This window comes from Lampris incognitus, chromosome 9 (genome assembly GCF_029633865.1).
Source record: "Lampris incognitus isolate fLamInc1 chromosome 9, fLamInc1.hap2, whole genome shotgun sequence".
In the NCBI taxonomy this organism is placed as follows: Eukaryota; Metazoa; Chordata; class Actinopteri; order Lampriformes; family Lampridae; genus Lampris; species Lampris incognitus.
Window position 1 is genome coordinate 17,326,726 of NC_079219.1, and position 15,473 is coordinate 17,342,198.

The 15,473-nt window shown below is 42.1% G+C and overlaps 1 protein-coding gene across 1 annotated transcript; it reads right to left on the reverse strand.

Annotated features, from left to right (window-relative positions):
• Positions 1 to 13,168: 13,168 nt before the first annotated feature.
• LOC130118475 (E3 ubiquitin-protein ligase TRIM39-like) lies at positions 13,169 to 15,028 on the reverse strand. The gene has a single exon (XM_056286929.1). The coding sequence runs from the start codon at positions 15,026 to 15,028 to the stop codon at positions 13,169 to 13,171; it is 1,860 nt and encodes a 619-aa protein (XP_056142904.1).
• Between the last annotated feature and the right edge of the window lie 445 nt (positions 15,029 to 15,473).

The following is a 15,473-nucleotide window of genomic DNA, read 5'->3' on the forward strand; positions in this document are numbered from 1 at the left end:
GAGTTTCATCACCAGCCAGTCAGACTAGCTTGGTCTAGTCAGAAAGGCACGAACTGATGAAGCCTCTTGGATGAGAGGCGAAACGTCCTCACGGATATATAACCAAGTCCAGTTGCACTTGATTCAATTCCTTTGGATTCTTCCCCTCTTCCAAGTTGCCCCATCATCTGCAAAAAGCGAAAGGCCCATCTCATTCTCCATTCCCATCAATACATAATTTACCATTATGGAAATTAAATAAAGGGCTTACTATGCTTCCTTGAGGTGTTCTATCTTCAACAACAAAATTTGCTGAATATTTTTTTCCTATTTTGACTTGTAATGACCTTCCTTGCAAAAAGTCTTTAATCGTCTATATATTCTACCTTTGGTACTTAATTTACAAAGTCTGATTAATAATCCTTCTCCCCACATCATATTGTATGCCTTCTCTATATCAAACAGCCACTACACTTTCTCCGTTTATCTGTGCTTTTCTGATTTCATGTTCTAAACATACAGCTGGATCCATGGTATTTCTTCCTCTCCTGCAGCCACTCTGGTATTTAGATATATAACCTTTATTCTCTATATAATATGTTAACCTTTCCTTTATCATTTTCTCCATTATTCTTCATATGCTTGATGTTAAAGCAATTGGTCTATAATTCTCTGGGTTTGTACAATCCTTTCCTGGTTTACGTACTGGAATTACAACAGCCTCCTTCCAGCTATGTGGCAATTTCCCACCCTCCCAAACTTGATTATATAATTCCAATAAAATATCCTTTGATGGTTCACTAAGATGGTTTATCATTAAATAACAGATCTGATCTTTTCCTGATGCTGACATCTTGGTTTTCTTGAGAGAGCGGTCCAGTTCTGTCTTTGTAAATGGCTTGTTTAATAGGTCACTGGAATCTTCGTCTTGCTGTAATAGCTCTTCATTCTCTGCTATTGTATTTTCCCTCCCTCTTTTCCCTTCTTTGCTAGTATTGTTGGAACTGTGGATTTTAATCCAAGTTTTTGACAGCATCTCTGCCTTCTCTTCATCTCTCACTGCTCTTACTTCACCGTCATTTAATACTAGATACCCATATTCTCTTTTGATCCCATTCACTCTTATCATTCGCCAAATTTTTAGCAATTTCTGTTTCCCTTCTCACTGAGTTACAAAATGACCTCCTAAAGTCCTTCTTTGCATTTTTTTATGATTCTTCTTACATTTGCTTGCATCCTTTTATAGTCAATAAGATTTTGAAAATTGTGATTCTTTTTCAATACTTTAAAAGCTTCATTTCTAGATTTGTTTTATCACATTCCTTTGTCCACCATGGTACAATCTTCCTTTTGTGCTTACCTCCCTTCATCTGAATGGACTTCTTTGCAGCCTCTAGAATAGCTTTACAAACAGGAACATTTAAACTATCAATATTTTCATTAATATCAATTTTTTTGCATTTCTTGTTCACAGATATATGTAAATTTCTCCCAATCAGCACCAATGAAAGACCATTTCTGTAACCCATCAGTATCATGTTCTTCAAAACTCAACCCAACTTCAATCACTATAGGATAGTGGTCACTTCCTACAGTCGTTCCTCTAATTACTTCCCACGAGCAAACACCTACCACTGAATCTGACTCTAGTGTAGTATCTAATGCCGATTCTGTGCCTGTTCTGATATTAATTCTTGTACGACTTCTGTCATTTAGGCATACAAGGTTTTTATTCTCCATTAATTCTTCAATCACCATCCCGTTGTCATCATTACCATTACCCCATAACGTGCTATGGGCATTAAAATCACCACAACATATCACTTTCCCTCCTCAATGTACAGTGAGCTCATCCATTAATTCTATCGAAGGCTTTTTACACGGATTGTAAAAGTTAACAACTTTAACATTTCCCTCTATTGTCCAAACTTCAATTACCAAACATTCCAACTCTGTTCCTTTCCCCAAAACTCTATATTGCATCCATCCATCCATTATCTGAACCACTTATCCTGCTCTTGGGGATGCTGGAGCCTATCCCACCAGTCATTGGGTGGCAGGTGGGGAGATACCCTGGCGGGGCGCCAGGCTATCACATAGGGCCAACACACACACACACACACACACACACACACATACCTAAAGACAATTTAGTAAGGCCGATTCACCTGACCTATACATGTCTTTGGACTGTGGGAGGAAACCGGGGCACCCGGAGGAAACCCACACAGACACGGGGAGAACATGCAAACTCCACACAGAGGATGACCTGGGACGACCCCCAACTTTGTACTACCCCAGGGCTTGAACCCAGGACCTTCTTGCTGTGAGATGACCGCGCTAACCACTGTGCCACCGTGTTGCCCTATATTGCATTCCTTGCTTCAAAAATATAATACACCCTCCTCCATTGCCCCTCCCCCCATCTCTGCAGAAACTATCATATCCTTTGATAACAAATTCTAATTCTGGTTTAAGCCAGGTTTTCTCAATACATATGATTTCTGGTTTCTTTTTAAGATCTTTAGTGAATCCTTTAAACTCTTGGCCATTCAATATCAAACTTCTTGCATTCCACTGCAAAATAATCAGATTGTCCTATCACCTGGTCCTCCCGGCTTCATCTTTTATACCCCAAAACTTCTCAGCTCCTTTCACAATTATTTTAATTTTCTCTGTTTTGTGTTTAACTTGATTGGAACAGTTGATAACATAGGCAATGAACAGAATCGGTTTATCCCCTGTCAGTACTGTTAGTTTTCTCTGTTTGACCAACTTCTGATCCCAAAGTTGATTAACTTTGTCCGTTTCATCCCTTCTCCTTTGTCCTTGTACCCTCTTCACTGCTTCTGCAAACTTTCTCTTGCCCAAATTCCATAGCCCTCTTTCTGACTTCACAACTACCATATGTTAGGTACCCTGTGTTGTCCACCGCAATTCCAACACTTTTTCTGCACATGATCTTTGCAATCTTCAACTCTGTGCTCACCTCCACATTTGGTACACTTCTGCTTTCCTTTGCGAACTGCTGCTATATGCCCATATCTCTGGCATCTGTAACAGCGAAGCGGAGGTGGGATATAGGGCCTAACTGGAAAGCTCATATACCGATTTTAACTTTTTCAGGAATTACAGACTCTTGAAACTCCAGAAGCACAGACGAGCTATCAACTCTTTCGCCATTAACTGTTTTCAGCAATCGCTTTATTCTTCTCACCTTGCCCCCACAAATACTCAGTCTTTCCAAATCTTCACCCACAGGAATACCTATCACTCCCCGTGTCACTCTACTTTCACCGAGAATCCTCGCACTTATCATTTTATTGCAAATACATTCAATATCCAAGGCTTTGTTTTTCTGTTCTTCCGTTTTACATGTATTAACAGTTTCCATCTCTCAAAATCTTAGCCATTTCCACCTCTCCTAGCTTTTTTTATTATTATTATTCTCTAGACAACGTTATTAGACTAAGTTGAACATGCTCATCATCCTTTCTGAATTTAAGGATTATTTTAAAATCCTCCCTCACAACCTTTTGCCGAACAATTCTTCTGTCTTCATCTGAGTTGCTCTCTTCCAAGCTTCTTTTACTATTCTGACTTATATCTCGTCTGTTTCCCTTGTTTCCTCATCCTCTCCTACTAGAAACTTGAGACCAGCCATTGAACTTCATATCATCATCCTCTTCATCTACCTGAGTCACCATCCTGATCCAGTCACAAACCAGTTTATGCCAACCGCCGAGTCCGGGGTCCAGAAAAATTCGTGACTTCTCTTTCCTACGGAGCCCCTAAGGGGACATGGGCGATTTTTTTTGTTTTGTTTTGTTAACTATCTCGTGCTCACGAGATACCAACTGGTGCGCACGAGATAGTATCTCGTGCTCATGAGATACTAACTCCCCTTAGGGGCTCCGTACAAACTAAACTAGGATTAAAACATTAAACGTTAGCCCATCTACAAAGCATACAATGAGTTAACGGCGGCACCATTTAGCCTACCTTATCATCTTTTAGTTGGTTGATGATGCTATCAGGTATATTTCGGGTTTTCAGAAAAGACAATAAATCCACTTCTGCTGCCATTCTTTCAGCTGAGCCAAGGCTAGGTGGTAATGCGCCACAGGAAGTACTATCTCGTGCTCACGAGTTAGTAGCTAGTGCTCACGAGTTAGTATCTCGCAGTGGTGGATCCAGAGATTTTTTCCTGGGGTGGCATGAAGTTCAAGGAGGGGGGCAATGGACATTATTCTAAAAGTATCATTATTCAAAACTCGGATTTCATCGAATGTATTTTGTTCTCTACTGTTTGAGATGAGTTTGGTGCGGGTCTCATTAACCTTCACCATACATGTTCATAATATGTTTTTAAAGTATATTTTATCTGATTTATAAATGGGGTGGCAACAGGGGTGGCAAGACTGTGTCCCAGAGGTGGCAGCTGCCACACCTTGCCACCCCGTAGATCCGCGCCTGGTATCTCGTGCTCACGAGTTAGTAACTCGTGCGCACCAGTAAGTATCTCGTGAGCACGAGATAGTTAACAAAACAAAACAAAAAAATCGCCCATGTCCCGTTAGGGGCTCCGTACTTTCCGGATTCTCTCCCGTTATCGTGCTTCTGCGAAACGATTTCGAAAAAACAGCCGGCCCAACTCTTCCTCTCGAGGATGCCGTCCCTTCCAGAGTCCTGCAGCTCCACCTCCCTGTGTCTCCTGCAGCTCCTCCTCCCTGTGTCCCCACCTCCAGAGTCTGCAGTGCCCCCAGTGGCACAGATTCCTGTGTCTCCTGCATCTCCGCTTCTGGGATCTTCAGTGGCCCTGCTTTCTATGGTCCAACCCCCAGCTTCCTGTTTGTGTAACAGAGATAAGAATTGCATGTTACAAACTTGTTGAAGTTCGGCAAAAAAATTAAATTAGTATTCTTTATTTATTGAGTTTCGCTTGTACTCCACTTTATTCAAACCTGGCATCGTTCACTTAGCACCTCCTAGTGGTGACGGTTGTGGTCAAGTGCATTACGTAGTATTGTCTCTATCCCTTCTTCCAAGCATAGCGACAGAGTTGGTACAGTTAGGTCCATAAGTATTTGGACAGTGACACCATATTTGTAATTTTGCTCCTGTACACCACCACAGTGGATTGGAAATGAAGTAACCAATATGTGATTGAAGTGTGGACTTTCAGCTTTAATTTAAGGGGGTGGACGAAAATATTGCATTAGTCGTTCAGGAATTACAGCCAGTTTTATATATGGTCACCCCATTTTCAGAGGATCAAAAGTAATTGAGCACTTGACTAACAAATGGTTTAATGGGCAAGTAAGACCTTTTCCATCATTATTCCATGACAAATTAAGCAGATAAAAGGTCTGGAGTTCATTCCAAGTATTTACATTTGCATTTGGTAGCTGTTCATCTGAACTCTCAACATGAAGTCCATAGAGGTGTCAATACAAGTGACGGAGGCCACAATTAGGCTGAAAAAGCAAAGGAAAGCTATCAGATGAATAGTAAACACTTCAGGAGTAGCAAAATCAACATGCTGGTACATGCTTAAAAAGAAAGAATGCGCTGGCAAGCTCAGCAACACCAAAAGTTGGATGACCACGGAGCACATCTACAGTGGATGATGGCAGAATTCTTTCCCTAGTGAAGACAAACACATTCACAACTTCTAGTGAAGTCAAAAACACTCTTGAGAGGTAGGGGCATCATTGTCCAAGTCTACAATCAAGAGATGCCTGCATGAAAATAAATACAGAGGGTTTACAACAAGGTGAAAACCACTGGTGTCACTTAAGAACAGGAAAGCCAGATTAGACTGTGTTTAAAAACATCTGAAAACTTACCCAGTTCTGGAACAAGGCTCTTTGGACAGATGAAGCAATGATTAACTTGTACCAGAAGGATGGGAAGAGGAAAAGTGTGGAGAACAAAAGGAACAGCTCATGATTCTCAGCATACCACATCATCTGTCAAACATGGTGGAGGTAGTGTTATGAAATGGGCATGTATGGTTGCCAATGGAACTTGGCCACTGGTGTTTATTGATGATGTGACTACTGACAGAAGTAGCAGGATGGATTGTGATGTTTATAAGGATATACCATTTGCTCAAATTTAGCCAAATGTCACAAAACTGAGAGGACGGCGCTTCCCACTGCAGATGGATAGTGACACAAAACAAGCTGAGAAAGCAACCCAAGAGTCTCTCAAGGCAGAAAAGTAGAATATTTATCAGTGACCAAATCAGCCACCTGACCTCAACCCAACTGAGCATGCTTTTCACTTGCTGAAGATCAAACTAATGGCCAAAAGACCCACAAACAACCAGCAACTGAAGGCAGCTGCCGTTAAGTCTTGGCAAAGCATTTCAAAGAGGAAACTCAGAATTTGAAGATGTCGATGGGTTCCAGACTTCAGACAGTCATTGACTGCATAGGATTTTCCTCTAAACATTACATATAATTGTTATAATCATAGTTATGTTTGTTTGTCCAATTACTTTTGAGCCTCTGAAAATGGGGTGACTGTGTATATCCATGGCTGTAATTCCTGAACAGTTAATGCCATATTTTTATCCAGCCCCTTAAATTAAAGCTGAAAGTCTACTCTTCAATCACATCTCAAATACTTCATGTCAAATTCACCGTGGTGGTGTACAGGGGCAAAATTACAAATATTGTGTAACTATCCAAATACTTATGGACCTAACTGTATGTTCTATTACAGCTCACTCCAACTATGGCTAAAAAAGTTTTACAAAAGTGCAATCGAGTTATGGTAATCGATATATAAATATGCACATTTTTCCACACTACACTCTTTTCTGCAGTTTTTCTTTTGTTAAACTTCACAATAGATGAAATGTTTACTCAAGCTAATGAGGCACGTAATGGCTTCTACTCTCCGCTAGCTAAAATTTGGTTACATTTCTCCATGAATATGGCTGGACTAGAGCTGACACTACATGACCACAACATCTAACTGTTCATTCCGCTTTTGCCAGGTATGTTGTTTTGCTGAATATAATTTTTCTATGATGCACATATAGTTCATTTCATTCATTCATTATCCAAACCGCTTTATCCTTACTCAGGGTCGCGCGAGGATGCTAGAGCAGGGGTGCCCACTACGTCGATCGCGATCGACCAGTAGATCGCGAAGGCAGTGCTGGTAGATCTCCATGACATTCCAAAAAAACTTATTTTTTTTCCCCAAGACATTAGCCTATCATCTGTCCTCCATTTGGCATTTGCCTTTTGATTGACGTAAAGGACAGCCAGTCTGCTGTTGCCTAAAACCAAAGATTCTAGAGCGGAACCTAAAACTTTGTTACATTAGGTTACCATAACAACCAGAGCCCTTCTCGAACGTACCTTGAAGTTCACATGCCCACAACGTGAGCTAACACAGAACTGTATCGAGCTAGCTAGTTCAACTCTCTAAAAAAGAATTCTACTAAAAAGTGAAACAAAATAAAAATGAGTGGGGGAGCCGGCCCTAACAAGAAACAAAAAACGTACCATTTCCATGTGGAATGGGAGGAGGACTTTTTTTTCACCATGTCTTATTCCAAATGCGTTTGTCTCATCTGTCAGTCTAGCATTGCTATCCCAAAGAAAGGAAATGTGGAGAGGCACTTTCGAACTGTTCATAAAAACTATGACAATGACTTCCCTCCGAAAAGCGAGCTGAGAAAGAGAAAGGTGAGGGAACTAAAATCGCAGTTAAATCGCCCAGCAGTCACTTTTCACACAGCCGAATTCAAAGGCAAAGGCAGCCACCGAAGCATCTTTACGGGTGAGTCACTCCATCATTTAGCATAAGAAAGCCTTCCAAGATGGAGAGATGATGAAAGAGGCCTTCCTTGAGGCAGCAGATTTGTTGTTTCGGGACTTTAAAAACAAATCAGAAATAATATCTTCAATCAAAGCTCTCCAGTTATCAAGAAATTCTGTCACAAGGCGCTGTGAAGGGATGGGCGATGATTTGACACAGCAGCTTTGGAGGGACATCGTGGACTGCGAGGGTTTCTCACTACAATTGGACGAGTCTACGGACATAAGTGATACGGCCCAATTGTGCATTTTCATTCGCATGGTGTTTCAAGATATGACCGCAAAAGAGGAGCTGTTAACAATACTACCCATGAAGGAACACACGCGGGGAGAGAACATTTTTCAGATCTTCAAAAACTTTGTGGATAAAATCCAGCTCCCAGTGTGTAAACTGGTGTCAATCACCACGGACGGTGCGCCTGCTATGGTGGGCCGCTCCAATGGATTTATTGCCAAGTGCAGGGAGGACGATGCTTTCCCTGACTTCCTTAGTTACCATTGCATAATACACCAACAAGCATTATGTGCAAAAATGCTAAACATGAAAGAGATCATGGATGTGGCAACCAAACCCGCCTGTTCTACTCGAGCGAGGTCTCTTCAAAGACGGTTGTGTGGTACACATTTGGAAGAGGCCGACTGTAACTACTCTGACCTCTTGCTACACACTGCCGTGAGATGGCTTAGTAGAGGGAGATTCTTGCAGAGATTTTGAGAGCTCTGTCCGGAGATTAAGGAGTTTCTCCTTATCACTAAACATGCGGAACACAAGCAACTTAATGACAATCAGTGGCTGCTAGACTTGGCGTTTTTAACTGATTTAACCAACATGTTGAATGAGCTTAATTTAGAGCTGCAAAGAAAAGACAACAGCATGGTAAACATGATCAGCTCAGTTAACGCTTTCAAACGGAAAATGCAACTTCTGTCCTCAAAGTTGCAGCGCTGTGATTTGGGAAACTTCGAAACCTCGCAGCAGAGCTGGAGAAGCAAGGGAGGGCGTGTGCGCAACTTGACAGTGCACGCTACACAGAGCAGATTGAAAATGTCCGGTCAGACTTTGACAAACGGTTTCAAGACTTTGCTTTGCTTGAGCCAATCGCTACATTTATGTGCTACCCATTTGGGGAAGATACAGAGGTGGATTCCCTCGCCTCAAAAATGGCAACACTGTTTCACCTGAACTCATCTGCAGTGGAGGATGAGATGCTGACAGTACAGGCTGACATTCAGCTTAAGTCCAGGGCACATGGAGAGTTTTGGAACTTACTTACAGAGGACAAGTACCCAAACATGAGGAAATGCGCAACCTCCTTGACGGCATTATTCAGCTCTACTTATTTGTGTGAGTCAGCCTTTTCTCACATGAAGATTATCAAGTCCAAATACCGTTCCGCCATGACAGATGATCATTTGGAGGCCTGCTTGAGGCTGGCTACCAGCAGCTACTGTCCGAACTATGCAACCGGTCTGACTCCCTCCAGTGCAGGTCATCCTCAGAGTAGAGAGGTAGAGATCACAAATCTATTTACCACAGCTCTAAAGGTTCATGCAGTGATGCAATTTCAACATAGTGTAGTAGCAAATGCTTGGTATGATTATTGCCTGTGTAAGGTTCAATATAAATGCAAATCCATTGCAATACTATATATGTAACACAACATGTATATAAATACACACACTGCATATAAATGTTCATATATATGTAAAACATGTATTGAGTATTTTTATTATTATTTTTAATATGAGTAGATCATTTTGACCTGGTCATTTTAAAAGTAGCTCACGAGTCAAAAAATTGTGGGCACCACTGTGCTAGAGCCTATCCCAGCAGTCACTGGGCGGCAGGCGGGGAGACACCCTGGACAAGCTGCCAGTCCATCAAAGGGCCGACACACATATTCACACCTAGGGACAATTTAGTACGGCCGATTCACCTGACCTGCATGTGCGGTCCCATCTTCGTCGCCAGTCTCCAGCCCATCCGTTAGAGTGGCCCCGCATGTCTGTTCGTCCTCCTACCCGTCCACCAGAGCTGCTCTGCCCTTCAGACCAGCAGTCTTGTCCACGCTGCCGGCCTACCGAGCGATCCGGCCTACGTCCGCTGGCCTCCAGGTTTTCCTCTAGAGCGGATGTCTGGTCGTCCTCCTGCTCATCCATCGAAGCTGCTCCGCCCTTCTGTCCTGCATCCTGGTCGCCCCCCAGAAGTCCCGGGCCCCAGCTGATGTCTCCCAGTTCAGTCCAGCCAGTGTTTTAGCATGTCTCCTAGTTTAGCTCTGTCAAGTTATTTTCGGCAGTCATTGTCTTCCAGTTTCAGTCAGCCTATTACATTAGTCATCGTCTGTTGTCCTTCCTGTTTTATTTTGAAGTTCTCACGTGTCTTGTTGCGTCAGTTCCTGCCCCTGGTTTTATTAGTCAACCCCGTGTATCCCACACCTGTTCCCCATTCCCTCGTTTAGTCTGCGTTCCCCTCTCTGTGCCAGCTCGTCTAGTCTGTTTTTCTAGTGTGTCGTTTCCAGTGTTTTTGTTACCTTTTTTTCCTCTTTCTCTCTCCTGACCTCATCTTTATCTTGCCGGTTTTCGTTCTCGTCTGTATGACCCGTGTTCCGAACCTTGTGGCATGGATGTCTGTTTTCGTTCATTGAACAGTGATTCTGAATCTCCCCGAGTCGTGCGTTTGGGTTCTCACCTGCCAGTCCCCCCCCCCCCGGAAACGACAGTACTTCACGTTTACTTAGTGAAAGTGGTGAATTTTGTCATTTGCGCCTCGCAGCTACCTACTCCACTGTCAACTATTTTTTCTTTCTGTCCCCCAGCTGGAGCTGTAAGTTGGCAATGTGAAGCTCAGGACTCAGAAACAGCTTTCATTCCTATTACCCCGTATTTGATCAAATGCAAAACTGACCGCATTCAATGTGAGCTGAACACAACGCGTCTACAATAGAGGAAAATAACCTTTTCTCGCCAAGGACCGTTTTTATGGCACAGCCCCAACAATCAGCACTGATCAAGAAAAGATGATAGGCTGCTCCCACAAATACCCTCATTGTCTCGCCTTTTTTTTTCTTCTCAAAACTTACACAGCATTGTCCATGTTTTGGCAAAAGATGCTTGTCTTTGAGAAACAATTTTCCCTTCAGAGGACTGGTCTATGAGGTTGCCATGGAAACAAACATATACACGCACACGTTAACACGCGTGTGAGCTCTGTGGGCACACAAATACGCGCGGGTGCACACAGGCCAGTTCTGCATGACGGTGGCAGGTCTTGTGAAAGATGTGCAACGTGCCTCCTCCAGTGGTACATTTGAGTAAAAACACCATTCGGTGAAACGGCACAGTGCCATTGCAGGAGACTGCATGTAACATTACACACAGCACCATATGGACTTTCACATATGGAGTAATTCTGTAGGCCTACCAGAGATGGTCCTTATTGCACATCATGCCCTTTCTTCCAACGTGTGTGTGTGTGTGTGTGTGTGTTGTGTAGTGTTCAGTCCAACACTTTGCAACCTGCACATCATTTTTTTTTTAGTATCCCCCAATAATGGACCTTGATCATTTTATTAACCTCCCTCATCCCCAGCACGTTTGCTGCTGTGTATTGTGCATCTCCTAATGTTGATCCGTGTGAGCTAAACAGACAAATTCCTTGTAAGTGAAAACATACTTGCACATTTGTACATGATCCTTTAACATTCCTGTTAAATCTGTTGACTGATGGTAGCCATGTGATTTGTCCAACTGGTTTAGTCACGTATAATATGAAAATATGCCGATAATTAGCGTAATACGGATATGTTTAGCAATCTAAGCGGCAGCCAAGTAAGACATTTGGAGCTGCATTTATGGAGATTTGACAGCATCGCCTACTCTTGTTAAATGTAGGGACAAATGGGTGAGGATGTTTGGTTGAACTGGGCGTCCATTTGTAGGCCCACTAATTATCAGCAAAAGGGATTTAACGTCAGATCCAGTGTAAATGCTACAAGTTTGATGCAGAGGACCAAGAAGCAAAAAGCAAAAAAAAAAAAAAACGGGGAAAAAGTTTTTGAAAATTAAAAATGGTGGAAAAATTGATTTATGGCAGACTGAGTAATCCCAGTTGAAATTTTTAGAGCCCCACCAAGGCAGCGCACATGTTGAACAAGTTACATGTCAATCAAAATCAGTGAAAAGTAATGACCTTTCAAAGTGAAAAAATTGTTTTCTTTTTTTTTTGTTATAGTATAGCCATGTGAACAAGTGAGGGCACATTTTTAGGATTAATCTAAATGACTGTCTACATTTTCCCAGTCATTTCTAGCTTGAACTATTTCAAGAAAAAAATGTGCAACAACATTAAAAACAAAAGGAACTCCCAATATATTATCATAGTATGTCATTATTTTATTGTCATGTTGCACACCACTGTGGACCAAAAGTTTGAGCCAACATGTTTTGTTATACTTTGGCATTTTGCTGGATCAAGTTTCAACCCAACTCGGGAAAAAGATAAAAGCATTTCAGTAAATTTTAGCAATATTCCTAAGTGCATACCTCATAAAAACATAAGTGATATTTCTTAATATATCTGATGAAATGTTGTATGATCCGACATGTCACTTGCAGTCTTGTACCCCTATGATCACCTATACATTCATTCACCTCATCCATACCATGCAAACACCATCTTCTATTCTATTCTATTATCTTCCATACAAAGCTAGTAACACTTTGTACAGGTAATTTCCAATGACAGTGATCTCTCAGATCACAAAAACCAAAATATGCTAGCATATATAGGTCTCAGTATTTTAGCTTAGGAACTAGTTTTGTTTCCCGTTTCATCCCATTTAAATCCTGTTGTTTGATTTGTTTAGCAATGTAATTCAATGATTTACTGCAATAGGAAGAGATCTGTGTATGTATTGTTGATGAGTGGTGGATGGCCATCTCCCTCTTCCACAGAATCTCATCACAATGGACTGGGAACAAGCATGGCTATAATTTGATGATTCACAGGACTTGCCTATATGCATCGATGCAACATCTATTAGTTAAGTCTCTGTTTGCTGCAATAACACTGACAGCAAATCCCCAAGAATTTTGATACAATAGATATTTGTGTATACAAATACAGCATCGGTAGCTCTATGGTAGTTTGATGCATACTCCCACTGTATATTGCATAAGATAACTCTAAACTTGGCATAAGTTTCTCTGCTCATATATTCCTATTGAATACTACTGTAGAATTGAAGTTTTTGGAATATGTATGCATGAATTAGTCTTATATTAAATAAACATATCCTGATTTTAAAAAAAAGAAGTTTTGTTTCCCACAGCAAGGCCACAAATTCATTTCAGTTATTGTGAATATAGTAATAGTAAATGACAGGTAAAATAAGGATGGAGAAACAATGAGATACTGCCTCCCATGCGGATACACTCCATGTTCGTTTTTTTTTTACAGGACTGATGATCAGGGGGGCAGAGTTTTTACCGTTCTCACGTGGTCCAGGGCCAAATAATGGATAGAGCTTCTCAGTGAAATTGCAGCCAGTAAAAGAGTAGATGAGAGTTCCTGTCTCAGCATTAAAGAAGGACACCAGTCCCTTCCCATAGTCGACAAACACACCGATCTTCTCTGGCTTTTCTCTCAGGGAGAGCTTTACATGAGTGTCATGTAGAGCCTTGTACCCCTTTCTCTTCCCCAAACATATACTCCACATACCATTCTTAGGGCAAGGCAGTAGAGCCCCTTTTCTCTCAATTGACTCTCTGACCACTCCTAAATGCCACACAGTCTTCCCTTTAACCTGAACCTCATAGTAAAATCTCCCCGAGGAGAATCCGTTGGTTCCTAGCACATAATAGTATTTATCAAAGCTTGTAGGGGTAATCAAATCGCGGGTTTGTCCAAAGAGATAGAAAATAGTAGAACCCATCTGCACCTCTTTCCTGTTCTCAGAAATCATGAGCCAAACATTTGCAGTGGCAGGGTCCAAGGTCACATCCACCGCATGCTGCTGCTGAATCGTTTCCAGCTTTAAATCATCACGCCTATTCTCTCCGTCATTTTTGATTGTGTCTGTTTGTTTCTTTAATGCTTCGTTCTCATTTCGTTCCTCTATGGTATCAGCCCCTTTCTTAATTTTACCATCACACAACTTGACTTCTCTGATGACCATCTCCAACTCTTTGGTGAATGTCTCCTCCAGATGAACCACAGTTTTCCTCAATGTTCCTACATACAGATGACTGTGGACAGTGGTGTTAGACCAGTCTTTGGTATACAGAGAGGAGGAAGAGGATGAGGATAAGAGGCTCTGGAGGAGGTGGATCTGGTCCTCGCAGTGTGAGAGACGTTCCAATTCAGTGAATCTCCTCTGGAGTGTGGTGATCTCCTTCTCCAGCTCGCACATGAACTCTTCAGCCTGTTTCTCCGCTGCTCTCTGTCTCTCCTCGATGCTCTCCAACAGCTTAGTCTGCGCTCTTTGGATGGAGTTAATTAAAGCAGTGAAGGCCTCAATACTCTCAGCTATCTCTCTCTCTGTATCTTTCTTATTGAGCTTTACTGAGTGTTTGATCTCCTCGACTTTCTGCACCCGCTTTCCTATCATCTCCTGTAGTGCTGCCTGTTCCTTCCCTAGCTGAGCCTTCCGCTCTTCACACTCTTTCTCAACAGGGACTGTATCATGAGTCTTGTGTTCTGTGCATTTGACACAAAAACATATTTGATCTGTCTTACAGAATAGATCGAAAACCATATCGTGTGTTTTACACATCCTGTCCTCCAGGTTCTCTATGGGGTTGATAAGTTTGTGTCTTTTCAAGGCTGCAACTCTGTGATGAGGCTCTAGATGCATTTCACAGTAAGAGGCCAAACACACCAGGCAGGACTTCAGGGCCTTGAGCTTGGTGTCAGGGCAGATGTCACAGGGCACCTCATCTTGTTTGACCGCACACTTGCCAGTGGACCTAACTCTCTTGAAATTCTCCACAATGTGTCTATATCCTGTGTTGACTCGAAGCTCTGGTCTTCGGTCGAATGTCTCATTACACAATGGGCAGTGACTCTGCTCACCACTTGCCCAGTATCTTGCGATACAGTCTTTGCAGAAGTTGTGTCCACACGGAGTGGAAACAGGCTCAGTGAAAACATCCAGACAGATGGAGCACAGGAACTGCTCTTCAGACAGGAGACTGCTGATTGACGCCATGTCTATAGGAGAGGAGAGATTTTAATGAACCTATTCTACTAAAGACTTGTGAAAGATGCTGTATAGAGTATTGCATTTTTGTTGACTTTGCGCACCCCTGTGGACAACAGTAGTGTTTCGCAAAAGAACAGCTTCATTGTTGCAAAGGTCCACATTCCCCCTCTGGTAGCTTACACGTTTGTTTTGAAGAGAAAGGTGAGAGATTTTAGTGGTGTTCGGGAAAAAACTGGTGTTGGCAAGATATAAAGCAATGAGGTGATGTATCTCTAATTGTGGTTATCAATCCCATCTGTGTGTCGTAAATCGTTTCATCAGATTTTGCGGGTAATCTGACCCGGAGACGAGCATTTACCATCACTCTCCAGTAATATCTAATATTCCTGCTGATGGTCTCATTTGCTTATTTCGGTCATATAAGGGCATCAAACTTGAATTGAGACTGATA